Below are 13,696 nucleotides of genomic sequence, written 5' to 3' on the forward strand. Positions count from 1 at the left end.
ACCTGCTAGTTCTGATAGAAGGGTTCTTGGTGTTAACCTTATTACATGCCCCTTGCTGTCACTTTCTGCCAGCTCTGATAGAAGGGTTCTTGGTGTTAACCTTATTGCATGCCCCTTGCTGTCACCTTCTGCCAGCTCTGATAGAAGGGTTCTTGGTGTTAACCTTATTACATGCCCCTTGCTGTCACCTTCTGCTAGCTCTGCTAGAAGGGTTCTTGGTGTTAACCTTATTACATGCCCCTTGCTGTCTCCTGCTAGCTCTGATAGAAGGGCTCTTCGTGTTAACCTTATTACATGCCCCTTGCTGTCACCTGCTAGCTCTGATAGAAGGGTTCCTGGTGTTAACCTTATTACATGCCCCTTGCTGTCACTTTCTGCTAGCTCTGATAGAAGGGTTCTTGGTGTTAACCTTATTACATGCCCCTTGCTGTCACTTTCTGCTAGCTCTGATAGAAGGGTTCTTCGTGTTAACCTTATTACATGCCCCTTGCTGTCACCTGCTAGTTCTGATAGAAGGGTTCTTGGTGTTAACCTTATTACATGCCCCTTGCTGTCACTTTCTGCTAGCTCTGATAGAAGGGTTCCTGGTGTTAACCTTATTACATGCCCCTTGCTGTCACCTTCTGCTAGCTCTGATAGAAGGGTTCTTGGTGTTAACCTTATTGCATGTCCCTTGCTGTCACCTTCTGCTAGCTCTGATAGAAGTGTTCTTGGTGTTAACCTTATTACATGCCCCTTGCTGTCACCTTCTGCTAGCTCTGATAGAAGGGTTCCTGGTGTTAACCTTATTACATGCCCCTTGCTGTCACTTTCTGCTAGCTCTGCTAGAAGGGTTCTTGGTGTTAACCTTATTACATGCCCCTTGCTCTCACTTCCTGCTAGTTCTGATAGAAGGGTTCCTGGTGTGAACCTTATTGCATGACCCTTGCTGTCACTTTCTGCTAGCTCTGATAGAAGGGAAGCAATGGATAAATTCAAAGATGCCAACATTCATTGGAAAGCAGCACTCACAGTTTGCAATAAACTGATCCCAGCGCTGAGATCCTTTAATTAACGATCTCAAATGGAATTTAATCAAATATAATAAACGATATGAAAAGCCGAGCACCGAAAGGGAGAAAACTGCAGTATTGCATCATGAAAAGCAGGGTAGAAGATATTAGAGAGATGGCAAAGAAATGCCTGCAGGTGTACAAAGTGTCCAAGTACGTTCACGAGGCAATTCCTTCATGTTCGGAGGGCGACCCCATACTGTGGCTATTGGTGCAGATCGTGAAACAGCCACAGAATGAGCATTAGGGCCAACGACGTAGATTTCATAGCAAATTGCTTGTGCGAACTAGAAAAAGATATGTCATATATTTAGCAGAACAGTTAATAAATAAGGCATTTAAAAACTGTACAAAGCATTCTCCCTATCATTGTACAGACTAACAGGTTCCCTTCAGGAGTTTTTCATACGAGGATTTGTAACGTTTCCAGGACAACACGTACAGCTTCTTTATGGACTCCAGCTTATCCGAATCCTCGTTATGGTTCACATTCGGGCACAGGACCCGGATAAGTACGCGTATGACTAGGCTGGGTGAATACTGCTTACTTAAACTCATTCTCCTTGATGCCGTCCAGCACGTTCTGGCTTTTCCTGATGGCGTCTCTAATCTTCTCCTGTTGAGACACCTCAAGGGCCGTGAGCTGCTCTCTTAGGGACGCTACTTCCATGCGCAGGTCTCTGTTCTCCCCCTGAATACGCCAAGAATAGTGTGTTAGACATTATGGGAAACAATGAATGGACGGGGGGACGCCTCCTTAATGTATAGGTTATTGCCCCCCCCCCCCTCCCCACTGAATAAGCCAAGGATAGTGTGTTGGACATTATGGAAAACTATGAGTGTAACGGGAGGGGAGGGGGAGGGCTTATCCAATACGTAAGTCTGTGCTCTACTGAATACGTTAACAATAGTAAAAGACATCAGGGGAGCGCTGGAGTATAAAGGAGAGGAGCCACTTCTCCTACGCGCATGATAAAAAGGCTTCCTTAACCAGTCTCTGATAGCCTTCATTTTGTCATCCTAGCAAAGGACCAACTGCGAAAAAGCATCAATTTCCATCGGCTGATTTGGTAAAACCAACGCGATATTTTCTATCGACTTTGGCAAACTTTGTTTTAAGATGGTTATTTCGAGATTTCAGCGCTTCCTGCCTTCCAATATTAAATGATAACAATATCAAAAGTGTGCTTGAGTGGGGTTACCTCCATTTGCGCAATGAGATCCATATTCCCTTTATAGACATCCGAAATATTCTGAAAAAAGAGAGAATTCAAGAGAATTCAAGTCACTCTGTGGCGAGGGAGGGGTTGCTATGGTGTCAATCACTCACCAACTGGTCTGAGGCGGCTGCGTCGCGCAGATGTCTATTCTCCAATCGTAATGCTTCCAGCTGAGCGTTCGTTACCTTGGGTAGGCAAAAGCGTAATTAGCACAATAGGTCTTTCTCCTCTTTACGTTTCTGTTTCGCCGCCCCCGCTGTTCCCTACAAAGCTTTCTGTCACTGATACAAAAAACCTCGCTGGACTAAGTGCACCTGAACAAGGAACGATGCAGCTCAATGAGTACGTTACCTGTAACTCCGCTGCACATCGGTCGTACCGCGTATTCGTTTCGCGTAACTCTCGCTCCATACGTTGCAGTTTCTCGCTTACATTCGCCACAGACGTGTCTCTACAACAGGTGAATTGCATTAGGAGAGCTAGCACTAACGCAATAACGTACGTATTGGGGGACGAGTTCAGGGGGTTTAAAACCCGTTTGCTTATCCATATAAACACTTTATTTGGGCCCCTTAGATCCCTACTGGAATCACACAATGAAGATGCTTTGGCTGTGTGCTCGAGACGAATCTAGAGTTATGTTTGCAGATATTTGAGGGCCCGGACTGTTGGTATACCTGCGGTGTAACTCGGACGTCAAGTTCTGCACCTCGCCTCTCATGCCCTCGAGCTCTCCCACGCGCCCCTGCTCCATCGCGTACAGCCTCTCCTCCAACTGGCGGGAAACACCAAACACAGGGAGCCCAAATTAATAGGGTAGTACACTTTAGACTTCTGCTAAATCAGGAACCTTATATTGTAATGACAATGCTTTCAATAAGAGAACTTATCAAAATCTTTGTAAAGTACCTTTTGTTTGTCTTCCGTCAATCGCTTGATGTCACCTTCCTCGATCGCGCGGATCTCATCAACCTGTACCACAGGGAATCCAACCATTACCATAAGCGCTACAGAGCCACGGGATGCAATGTCTTTTTACAAAATCTTTACCACAGGGAACCCAACCATTACCATAAAAGCTACTGGGCCACGGTTTGCAATATCTTTTTACAAGATCTTTACCACAGGGAGCCCACATATTATCAAAAGCGTCGCATAAATATTGGATTGTATTGGATTAGATAAATATAAATTTATATTTCAGATTAACAAAATTCAAGTTTAAAAAATATAGTAAAAAGTAAAACGAATGGAGTCTCGTTTTTAACTTTAAGTTCAAAGTTAAATGTCAAAATTAGATTTTTTTTCGCATATTGTGAAGTTCCAGAAAATATCTATACCCCCCCATGGAGGGGATTAGAAATTACCTCCGACCCCCTCCATGAGGGGGAGGGGGTATGAATATTTTCTGGAATTGCACATTTCGTTCCGTCGAGCCACCAAAACAAAAATAATTAAATACAAAATAGTCCTACCTTTTTCTTTAGCTCTGATTGTAATTTGGAATTCGTTTTTTGTGTACTTTCCAACCTGTGATAAGTTAAAGATCGATTTTGTTACTAAACCGTAGTCAGTCAATAATTCGCCTTGGATAGAGTCACTAACTCACTTTTGTTTCGCGTAATCGAGTTCCTCTCGTAAATATTTCTCTGTCTCTTTAAGTGATCTGAAATCCAATTAAAATTTTGTAAACAGTAATGTTGTGGGTAATATGGGAGGGGAGGAAGCGCGAGTCAAGATGCGAGGGGGAGGGGGAGAGGGCACGAGGGAAGATGCAAGTGGAGGTGCGGGTGCAAGCAAAAAACTGAGGGGAGGAGTCAGAAGGGTTCGGTTGACAATTTATTGGTGTTTAAATGTACTCACTGTGATTCTATTCTGCTTGTGCGTAAATCTTCTTTCATTCTTCTCGCATCCATGGACTCTGCTCTCATCGAGGCACTCTCGAACTTCCTGAGGAGTAAAAATCTTTCCGTTAATTTCTATAATTTGCTCTTATGGGGTAATGGAGACTCTGAACTACTGTGGTGATCAATCAGGGACTTTCTGGTCAAGAGCGAAATTCGTAAAATGGAACCAAAGGTGAAAGGGGTGGTAATCAGAGGGGGTAGAGAGTGGGGCACAGGGTGCATAGTGAGAGAGGCCAAAAGGCGAGAGCGGAGAGTGATAAAACGACAGTAAAGGTTAGATATAGTTATATATATAAAATAGATAAATGTGCTGCGTTTCTTACTTGATAATCTCGTCCTTCATCGTCAGGCTTTGCTCAAGTTTCATGACGTCATCGGCGTGCTTCTGCTGGTCCTGTTCCGCAGCCTGAAAGATGCAAACTGTCAGTTGTCAAGCGTAAACCGTTATTAACTAAACGCAAACCGTTAGTTGCCAAGCGTAAGCCGTTATTAACTAAACGCAAACCGTTAGCTGCCAAGCGTAAACCGTTATTAATTAAACTCAAACCGTTAGTTGTCAAGCGTAAACCGTGATGAACTAAACGCTAACCGTTAGTTGCTAAGCGTAAACCGTTATTAATTAAACTCAAACCGTTAGTTACTAATAACGTAAACCGTTTGTTGCTAAACGTAAACTCAAACAGCTCGAACATCAGCCGCTAGCCGTACACTAATCGTGATAAACACAACTAAACTGCTAAACGCAGTCAATGCATAAACGAAAGGTAAAAACACCTAACACCAAATAAAATGTTGATGTCATCATCAAAACCATCAACATTATCATCATCATTATCACCATCATTATCATCATCATTATGAGGGACCTTAAGCAAGGACGACGGCTCGGACAACGAGATCAAAAGAGATGCGTTCGCGTAATCAATTCCAATTTAATTGCAATAAAATTAGCAGAACACTATAGTCAGAGACAGATAAAAATAAACTAAGGACACCATTTCTACAGAGGGAACGAAGTTAGAGGAGTTTACAGTGCAAACTAAAATTGTGATTTCTCACGTCGTGGTTTGGTGGAAAACGGCTGAAATTTATTAGACAGAACGCATTTTCACGTGCTGCTATTGAATCAAATTCCATAGTTTTTTGCCGTCGTCTTCCACGTTGCCGTCGTCGTTGCTTAAGGTCACTATTATCACCACCACCAAATGACCACCATCATCATAATCATCTGTTCTCACCAGTATGAGGTCATCACGAGCTTGTAACTCCACCTGCAACTGATCGCGCTCTGCCTCGAGTTGCTGCAAATAGAATTAGCATCGCGTTAGAATCTACACAGCGGTTTGCGATAAACAACAAACTACAAATTACATATTGTGAGTCCCCTTCACCGACCTGTATAGCAGACACGGCCATCCTCAAGTCTTCCTGTAGCTGCGCTGTCTCGTTAGCCTGTTCCCTACCCTCAGACAGCGCCTTGTCCAGCGACTTTCTCAATTCATCGATCATCCCTTCCTTGCTCTCAGACTCGTCCCTGACCCGCTTCAGCTGGAAAGGCGTAAGAGTGTAAGAAATGCACTGTTACAAGTCGCCTTGAACAGTGCGACGCGCGCTACCCTGGCCAGCTTGACATTAGGGACCTTACGCAAATACGATGGCGACGGCATCAAGAACGGTGCTCACTAATTCTCAAAAACGGTCATCTAAAACTGATTGATTGACATGAACATCATTAGCCAATCAGCGTACCGATGAATGCTTTAGTTGGCATAAGAAACAATCAAATATATGAATCACGTGACCTTAAAACCTGACCATAAACATTCAAACCTCATTGAGTTTCTAGCGGCTGTGATGCATTCGTAACAAATGACGGCACATTATTAGCGGCTGTAAAGCATTTGTAATAAATAACGACACATTTTCAGCGACTGTAAAGCAATCGCAATAATTGATGGCACATTTTCAGCGGCTGTAAAGCGTTCGTGAAAAAGACGGGCACATTTTTAGCGTCTGTAAAGCATTCGTCACAAATAACGGGCACATTTTTAACGGCTGTAAAGCAATTGTTACAAATGTCGGGTACTGACGGGCACATTTTAAACGGCTGTAAAGCATTCATAACAAATAACGGACACAGCGGTGCATATACGGCATACAGCGGTATAACAGCAAGGTTTCTCAACGCGAACAGAACATCGTGTGTACTTCTTCTAACGGCACAGCTATATCAAATATATAGATGAATTTACTGGGCTACCTGTGCATCCAGATCCTCGATTTCCCGGATCCGATCCCGTTCCGACGCTTCCAGCATCTGCCGTCGCTTGCTTAACTGGGTCTGGTAACCTAGCAACTGTTGCTATAGAGCAAATAAAATTGAGATCTCAGACACAAAGTGGTGCACCAATCAAGTTTCCCTCCGATTTTTTTTCTAGGTGCGATTGCAAATATGTTGTTCCCAAACAAAACTATCTTGTTGCCAAAACATGTGTTGAGAAGAGCCTGGTGAGCAGCAGTACCTGCGTCAGGTCGTGCTTCTCGATGAGTGACTTCTTCTGATTTTCTAGTCCACGGACCCTTTCTTCCCAGGCCCGCCGCGCTCCATCCCAGTCCATCATTTTCTCCTTGTACTCCTGAAGGTGGAAATAAATATAATCACCCAACGAGCAACTACAGGCTCAAATACTGTTTTGCCTAACAACAATCGTAAACAAAAACAAAACAAAAAAAGTGACGCAGTGAGCTTAATCGTCAAAATATATAGCCTTCAGTTGCATGAACTTGTTTCAAACATATGTGGGGTTGGTATGACTAAAAAAAAAACTAAGACAAGCTGTATAGAATAACTAGATGGCATGACAAAAAAAACTTCAGACAAGCTGTATAGAATAACTAGATGGTTTGCGTAGGCATGGTAGAATCAGGGAAACAAAGGAACACGGGGTTGAAAAGGTATTTTGTACGCGTATAAGAAAACAGAGTCGAAGGGCTAACTATCGAAACGTCAGCAGACTACTCTGTTTACCCAGACATGTAAAATATACCATCTAAACCTTGTGTTGCTTTATTTCCCAGACATGTAAAATATACCATCTGAACCTGTGTTGCTTTATTTCCCAGACATGTAAAATATACCATCTGAACCTAGTGTTGCTTTATTTCCCAGACATGTAAAATATACCATCTGAACCTAGTGTTTCTTTATATCCCAGACATGTAAAATATACCATCTGAACCTAGTGTTTCTTTATTTCCCAGACATGTAAAATATACCATCTAAACCTTGTGTTCCTTTATTTCCCAGACATGTAAAATATACCATCTGAACCTGTGTTGCTTTATTTCCCAGACATGCAAAATATACCATCTGAACCTAGTGTTGCTTTATTTCCCAGACATGTAAAATATACCATCTGAACCTAGTGTTTCTTTATTTCCCAGACATGTAAAATATACCATCTAAACCTTGTGTTGCTTTATTTCCCAGACATGTAAAATATACCATCTGAACCTTGTGTTGCTTTATTTCCCAGACATGTAAAATATACCATCTAAACCTTGTGTTGCTTTATTTCCCAGACATGTAAAATATACCATCTTAACCTGTGTTGCTTTATTTCCCAGACATGTAAAATATACCATCTGAACCTAGTGTTCCTTTATTTCCCAGACATGTAAAATATACCATCTGAACCTAGTGTTTCTTTATTTCCCAGACATGTAAAATATACCATCTGAACCTAGTGTTGCTTTATTTCCCAGACATGTAAAATATACCATCTAAACCTTGTGTTCCTTTATTTCCCAGACATGTAAAATATACCATCTGAACCTGTGTTGCTTTATTTCCCAGACATGTAAAATATACCATCTGAACCTAGTGTTTCTTTATTTCCCAGACATGTAAAATATACCATCTGAACCTAGTGTTTCTTTATTTCCCAGACATGTAAAATATACCATCTAAACCTTGTGTTTCTTTATTTCCCAGACATGTAAAATATACCATCTGAACCTAGTGTTGCTTTATTTCCCAGACATGTAAAATATACCATCTGAACCTAGTGTTTCTTTATTTCCCAGACATGTAAAATATACAATCTGAACCTAGTGTTCCTTTATTTCCCAGACATGTAAAATATACCATCTGAACCTAGTGTTGCTTTATTTCCCAGACATGTAAAATATACCATCTAAACCTTGTGTTTCTTTATTTCCCAGACATGTAAAATATACCATCTGAACCTAGTGTTTCTTTATTTCCCAGACATGTAAAATATACCATCTGAACCTAGTGTTGCTTTATTACCCAGACATGTAAAATATACCATCTAAACCTAGTGTTGCTTTATTTCCCAGACATGTAAAATATACCATCTGAACCTAGTGTTTCTTTATTTCCCAGACATGTAAAATATACCATCTGAACCTTGTGTTGCTTTATTACCCAGACATGTAAAATATACCATCTAAACCTAGTGTTGCTTTATTTCTTAGACATGTAAAATATACCATCTGAACCTAGTGTTTCTTTATTTCCCAGACATGTAAAATATACAATCTGAACCTAGTGTTCCTTTATTTCTCAGACATGTAAAATATACCATCTGAACCTAGTGTTGCTTTATTTCCCAGACATGTAAAATATACCATCTAAACCTTGTGTTTCTTTATTTCCCAGACATGTAAAATATACCATCTGAACCTAGTGTTTCTTTATTTCCCAGACATGTAAAATATACCATCTGAACCTAGTGTTGCTTTATTACCCAGACATGTAAAATATACCATCTAAACCTAGTGTTGCTTTATTTCCCAGACATGTAAAATATACCATCTGAACCTAGTGTTTCTTTATTTCCCAGACATGTAAAATATACCATCTGAACCTAGTGTTGCTTTATTACCCAGACATGTAAAATATACCATCTAAACCTAGTGTTGCTTTATTTCCCAGACATGTAAAATATACCATTTGAACCTAGTGTTTCTTTATTTCCCAGACATGTAAAATATACAATCTGAACCTAGTGTTCCTTTATTTCCCAGACATGTAAAATATACCATCTGAACCTAGTGTTGCTTTATTTCCCAGACATGTAAAATATACCATCTAAACCTTGTGTTGCTTTATTTCCCAGACATGTGAAATATACCATCTAAACCTTGTGTTCCTTTATTTCCCAGACATGTAAAATATACCATCTGAACCTTGTGTTCCTTTATTTCCCAGACATGTAAAATGTACCATCTGAACCTTGTGTTGCTTTATTTCCCAGACATGTAAAATATACCATCTGAACCTGTGTTGCTTTATTTCCCAGACATGTAAAATTACCATCTAAACATTGTGTTGCTTTATTTCCCAGACATGTAAAATATACCATCTAAACCTTGTGTTGCTTTATTTCCCAGACATGTAAAATATACCATCTGAACCTTGTGTTGCTTTATTTCCCTGGTGTGTAGAATGCTGTTTGATTGAGCAAGAAAAGTGAATTCCTGATACAAAATTACTTGCAAAGCAAGAGGAACATTACATCAGGGCTCTTGAGAGAGAGACCGCAGATAAACGTTGAATTTAATCTAATATCAGCCCACCTCCACCCTCTCTCTTGACCGCTGTAGCTCCGTTTCTTTGGCCTTTAGGTCCGCTAGTAGCTGGCGAGAAAGGAGTTATTTATAGAAAGAAAGGAGTTATTTATAGTGTGAATGGACACTCTTCTCTTCTCCCTATCTATCTGATTACGTAGGTGGGGACTTTCGTTACTTCACGTTAATTTCGCGATCTCAAAATATTGCAAAATTCAAGTGACACGAAAAATAATATGCGAAAATTTCAATTTGCGATGCAAAAAAAGCGTATCACTTTTCAAAGTATGTATCCTTTTACTAAGAAAACAATTCCGAAAATGTAATTTTGGTGAAAACTTATAAAATAAGACATGTGATAAGTGTTGCGAAATAATGTAATAAGTTATTAGAGTTAAGTTATTATCATAAGTTGTTAGATCCAGATAAAAAAAATTAACGCATAGAAGCCCGACTAAGAGCGGACATTGATATAAGCACAATAGCACAGCACGACGTAAACTAATCTATAGAAATGGTTTGTAAGAAGGTTATGAATAATGACGGTTTTATTTGAGGTCGCATTTATAGCAAAGTCAGTAAAAACAATCACTCGGTTCAAATAGTTATAGCAATAACTCAATTTTTATAGGAAAAACGAAAAACGATGTGATAATAATGATGAATTAATCTGAGATTTTAAAAATCGCCCGTGTAACATTTAGTTTTACACCCCTAAAATGTTGAAAGCTTTGCTATTTGTTTTCAAAACAGCATAAAGCTTCTTTATTCTGAGTCTGAGTTTGTGCAAGGCTTTTGAATAACGAGCAAATTCTAATCAAAACAGAAAAATCGAATAGTAAATAAAAAATAAAACAACAACACATATCAGTGAAAAAAGAGTTGAGAACTTTGGCCCTCCTTACAAGTGATTAAGAGTATGTACACAGAAAGCTATTTATTAACGTTCAATACCAGAGTGTGGTGCTGTTCTCTTGACAATGGCAAGTAATAATTTTAAAAGCAGTCAGTAAATAGTCAGTAATTAGCAATAATTGCGAGAAAAATCGTGCTTTTCTCTGGAGTACTTTGATACGCCAGAGCGTACTTATTCCATAATCAACGCGTTCGAAAAGTAAGTGCTGTGTACAATATCGGTATCACCACCTACCAGATACATGTCGCTATTCAACTTTGATCCGTTTCAACAACAGAAGCTATACTAACGGTAAGTCCAGTTACATTAATGGCATGTCTTGTTAGCTGTTTCTCGATTCGCACATTATAAAATATCGTTGGACTGCACTTGAGCGTGTCGGAGAAAGAGCCAATAACATTTCTGATGGAATTCTATTTTAGGAAAACCAGTGGGGGTTCTACCTAGACTTAACTGAGAAAGATTCTAAATTAAGCTCCATCGTTAGCAAGGAAATGCTTCAAATCGAGGCAAAGAGTCAATCCTGGTACACTATGTAAATGCAGTTTAATCACAGGACTTCAATTAGAATTAGTTTTTCTTTGCAGCACTGTAGTGTAATTAGGAAAAAAGTGTTAATCGTAATTGTTAAGCAAACGCAACGCGTTATCCTAACAAATGGCGTCATGTGTTGCGTTATCCTATCAAATGGCGTCATGTGTTGCGTTACCCTATCTAAAGGCGTCACGCGTTGCGTTACCCTATCTAATGACGTCACGCGTTGCGTTACCCTATCTAATGGCGTCACGCGTTGCGTCACCCTATCTAATGGCGTCACGCGTTGCGTCACCCTATATAATATCGTCACGTGTTGCGTCACCCTATCTAATGGCGTCACGTGTTGCGTCACCCTATCTAATGGCGTCACGCGTTGCGTCACCCTATCTAATGATGCGTCACCCTATATAATGTTGCGTCACCCTATATAATGTTGCGTCACCCTATCTAATGTTGCGTCACCCTATCTAATGTTGCGTCACCCTATCTATTGTTGCGTCACCCTATGTATTGTTGTGTCACCCTATCTATTTTTGCGTCACCCTTTCTATTGTTGCGTCACCCCATCTAATGTTGCGTCACCCTATCTATTGTTGCGTCACCCCATCTATTGTTGGGTCACCCTATCTATTGTTGCGTCACCCTATCTAATGTTGCGTCACCCTATGTATGGTTGTGTCACCCTATCTAATGTTGTGTCACCCTATCTAATGTTGTGTCACCCTATCTAATGTTGTGTCACCCTATGTATGGTTGTGTCACCCTATCTAATGTTGTGTCACCCTATCTAATGTTGCGTCACCCTATCTATTGTTGGGTCACCCTATCTATTGTTGGGTCACCCTATCTATTGTTGCGTCACCCTATCTAATGTTGCGTCACCCTATGTATGGTTGTGTCACCCTATCTAATGGCGTCACGCGTTGCGTCACCCTATCTAATGATGCGTCACCCTATATAATGTTGCGTCACCCTATATAATGTTGCGTCACCCTATCTAATGTTGCGTCACCCTATCTAATGTTGCGTCACCCTATCTATTGTTGCGTCACCCTATGTATTGTTGTGTCACCCTATCTATTTTTGCGTCACCCTTTCTATTGTTGCGTCACCCCATCTAATGTTGCGTCACCCTATCTATTGTTGGGTCACCCTATCTATTGTTGGGTCACCCTATCTATTGTTGCGTCACCCTATCTAATGTTGCGTCACCCTATGTATGGTTGTGTCACCCTATCTAATGTTGTGTCACCCTATCTAATGTTGTGTCACCCTATCTAATGTTGTGTCACCCTATGTATGGTTGTGTCACCCTATCTAATGTTGTGTCACCCTATCTAATGTTGCGTCACCCTATCTAATGTTGCGTCACCCTATCTATTGTTGGGTCTTCCTATCTAATGTTGGGTCACCTTATCTAATGTTGGGTCACCCTATCTAATGTTGTGTCACCCTATCTATTGTTGTGTCACCCTATCTAATGTTGTGTCACCCTATCTAATGTTGTGTCACCCTATGTATGGTTGTGTCACCCTATCTAATGTTGTGTCACCCTATCTAATGTTGTGTCACCCTATGTATGGTTGTGTCACCCTATCTAATGTTGCGTCACCCTATCTATTGTTGGGTCACCCCATCTAATGTTGGGTCACCTTATCTAATGTTGGGTCACCCTATCTAATGTTGTGTCACCCTATCTATTGTTGTGTCACCCTATCTAATGTTGTGTCACCCTATCTAATGTTGTGTCACCCTATGTATGGTTGTGTCACCCTATCTAATGTTGCGTCACCCTATCTATTGTTGGGTCTTCCTATCTAATGATGTGTCACCCTAACTAATGTTGTGTCACCCTATCTATTGTTGCGTCACCCTATCTATTGTTGGGTCACCCTTTCTATTGTTGCGTCACCCTTTCTAATGTTGTGTCACCCTATCTATTGTTGCGTCACCCTATGTATGGTTGTGTCACCCAAACTAATGTTGGGTCACCCTATCTATTGTTGCGTCACCTATGTATGGTTGTGTCACCCTATCTAATGATGCCTCACCCTATCTAATGTTGGGTCACCCTATCTATTGTTGCGTCACCCTATCTATTTTTAGGTCACCCTATCTAATGTTGCGTCACCCTATCTATTGTTGGGTCACCCTATCTATTGTTGCGTCACCCTATCTATTTTTAGGTCACCCTATCTAATGTTGCGTCACCCTATCTAATGTTGAGTCACCCTATCTAATGTTGGGTCACCTTATCTAATGTTGGGTCACCCTATCTATTGTTGCGTCACCCTATCTATTTTTAGGTCACCCTATCTAATGATGCGTCACCCTATCTAATGTTGGGTCACCCTATCTATTGTTGCGTCACCCTATCTATTTTTAGGTCACCCTATCTAATGTTGCGTCACCCTATCTAATGTTGAGTCACCCTATCTAATGTTGGGTCACCTTATCTAATGTTGGGTC

At 40.7% G+C, this 13,696-nt stretch overlaps 1 protein-coding gene across 2 annotated transcripts in view; it reads right to left on the reverse strand.

The window, feature by feature from the left end:
• Positions 1-13,696, reverse strand: part of LOC116614235 (centrosomal protein of 63 kDa) — a 29,085-nt gene that overhangs the window by 7,408 nt on the left and 7,981 nt on the right. For both annotated transcript variants that reach the window (XM_048732185.1, XM_048732184.1), the window contains 15 exons: positions 9,784-9,843; positions 6,702-6,815; positions 6,440-6,541; positions 5,575-5,727; positions 5,418-5,480; positions 4,503-4,585; positions 4,136-4,222; positions 3,882-3,938; positions 3,748-3,802; positions 3,182-3,244; positions 2,950-3,047; positions 2,624-2,723; positions 2,383-2,457; positions 2,255-2,305; positions 1,601-1,743 (listed from right to left, as the gene is read on the reverse strand). In XM_048732185.1, the coding sequence (XP_048588142.1) occupies positions 1,601-1,743; positions 2,255-2,305; positions 2,383-2,457; positions 2,624-2,723; positions 2,950-3,047; positions 3,182-3,244; positions 3,748-3,802; positions 3,882-3,938; positions 4,136-4,222; positions 4,503-4,585; positions 5,418-5,480; positions 5,575-5,727; positions 6,440-6,541; positions 6,702-6,815; positions 9,784-9,843 (1,304 nt within the window). The remainder of the gene's footprint in view (positions 1-1,600; positions 1,744-2,254; positions 2,306-2,382; positions 2,458-2,623; positions 2,724-2,949; positions 3,048-3,181; positions 3,245-3,747; positions 3,803-3,881; positions 3,939-4,135; positions 4,223-4,502; positions 4,586-5,417; positions 5,481-5,574; positions 5,728-6,439; positions 6,542-6,701; positions 6,816-9,783; positions 9,844-13,696) is intronic.

The sequence above is a fragment of the Nematostella vectensis genome, chromosome 9 (assembly GCF_932526225.1).
Source record: "Nematostella vectensis chromosome 9, jaNemVect1.1, whole genome shotgun sequence".
NCBI classification, from domain to species: Eukaryota; Metazoa; Cnidaria; class Anthozoa; order Actiniaria; family Edwardsiidae; genus Nematostella; species Nematostella vectensis.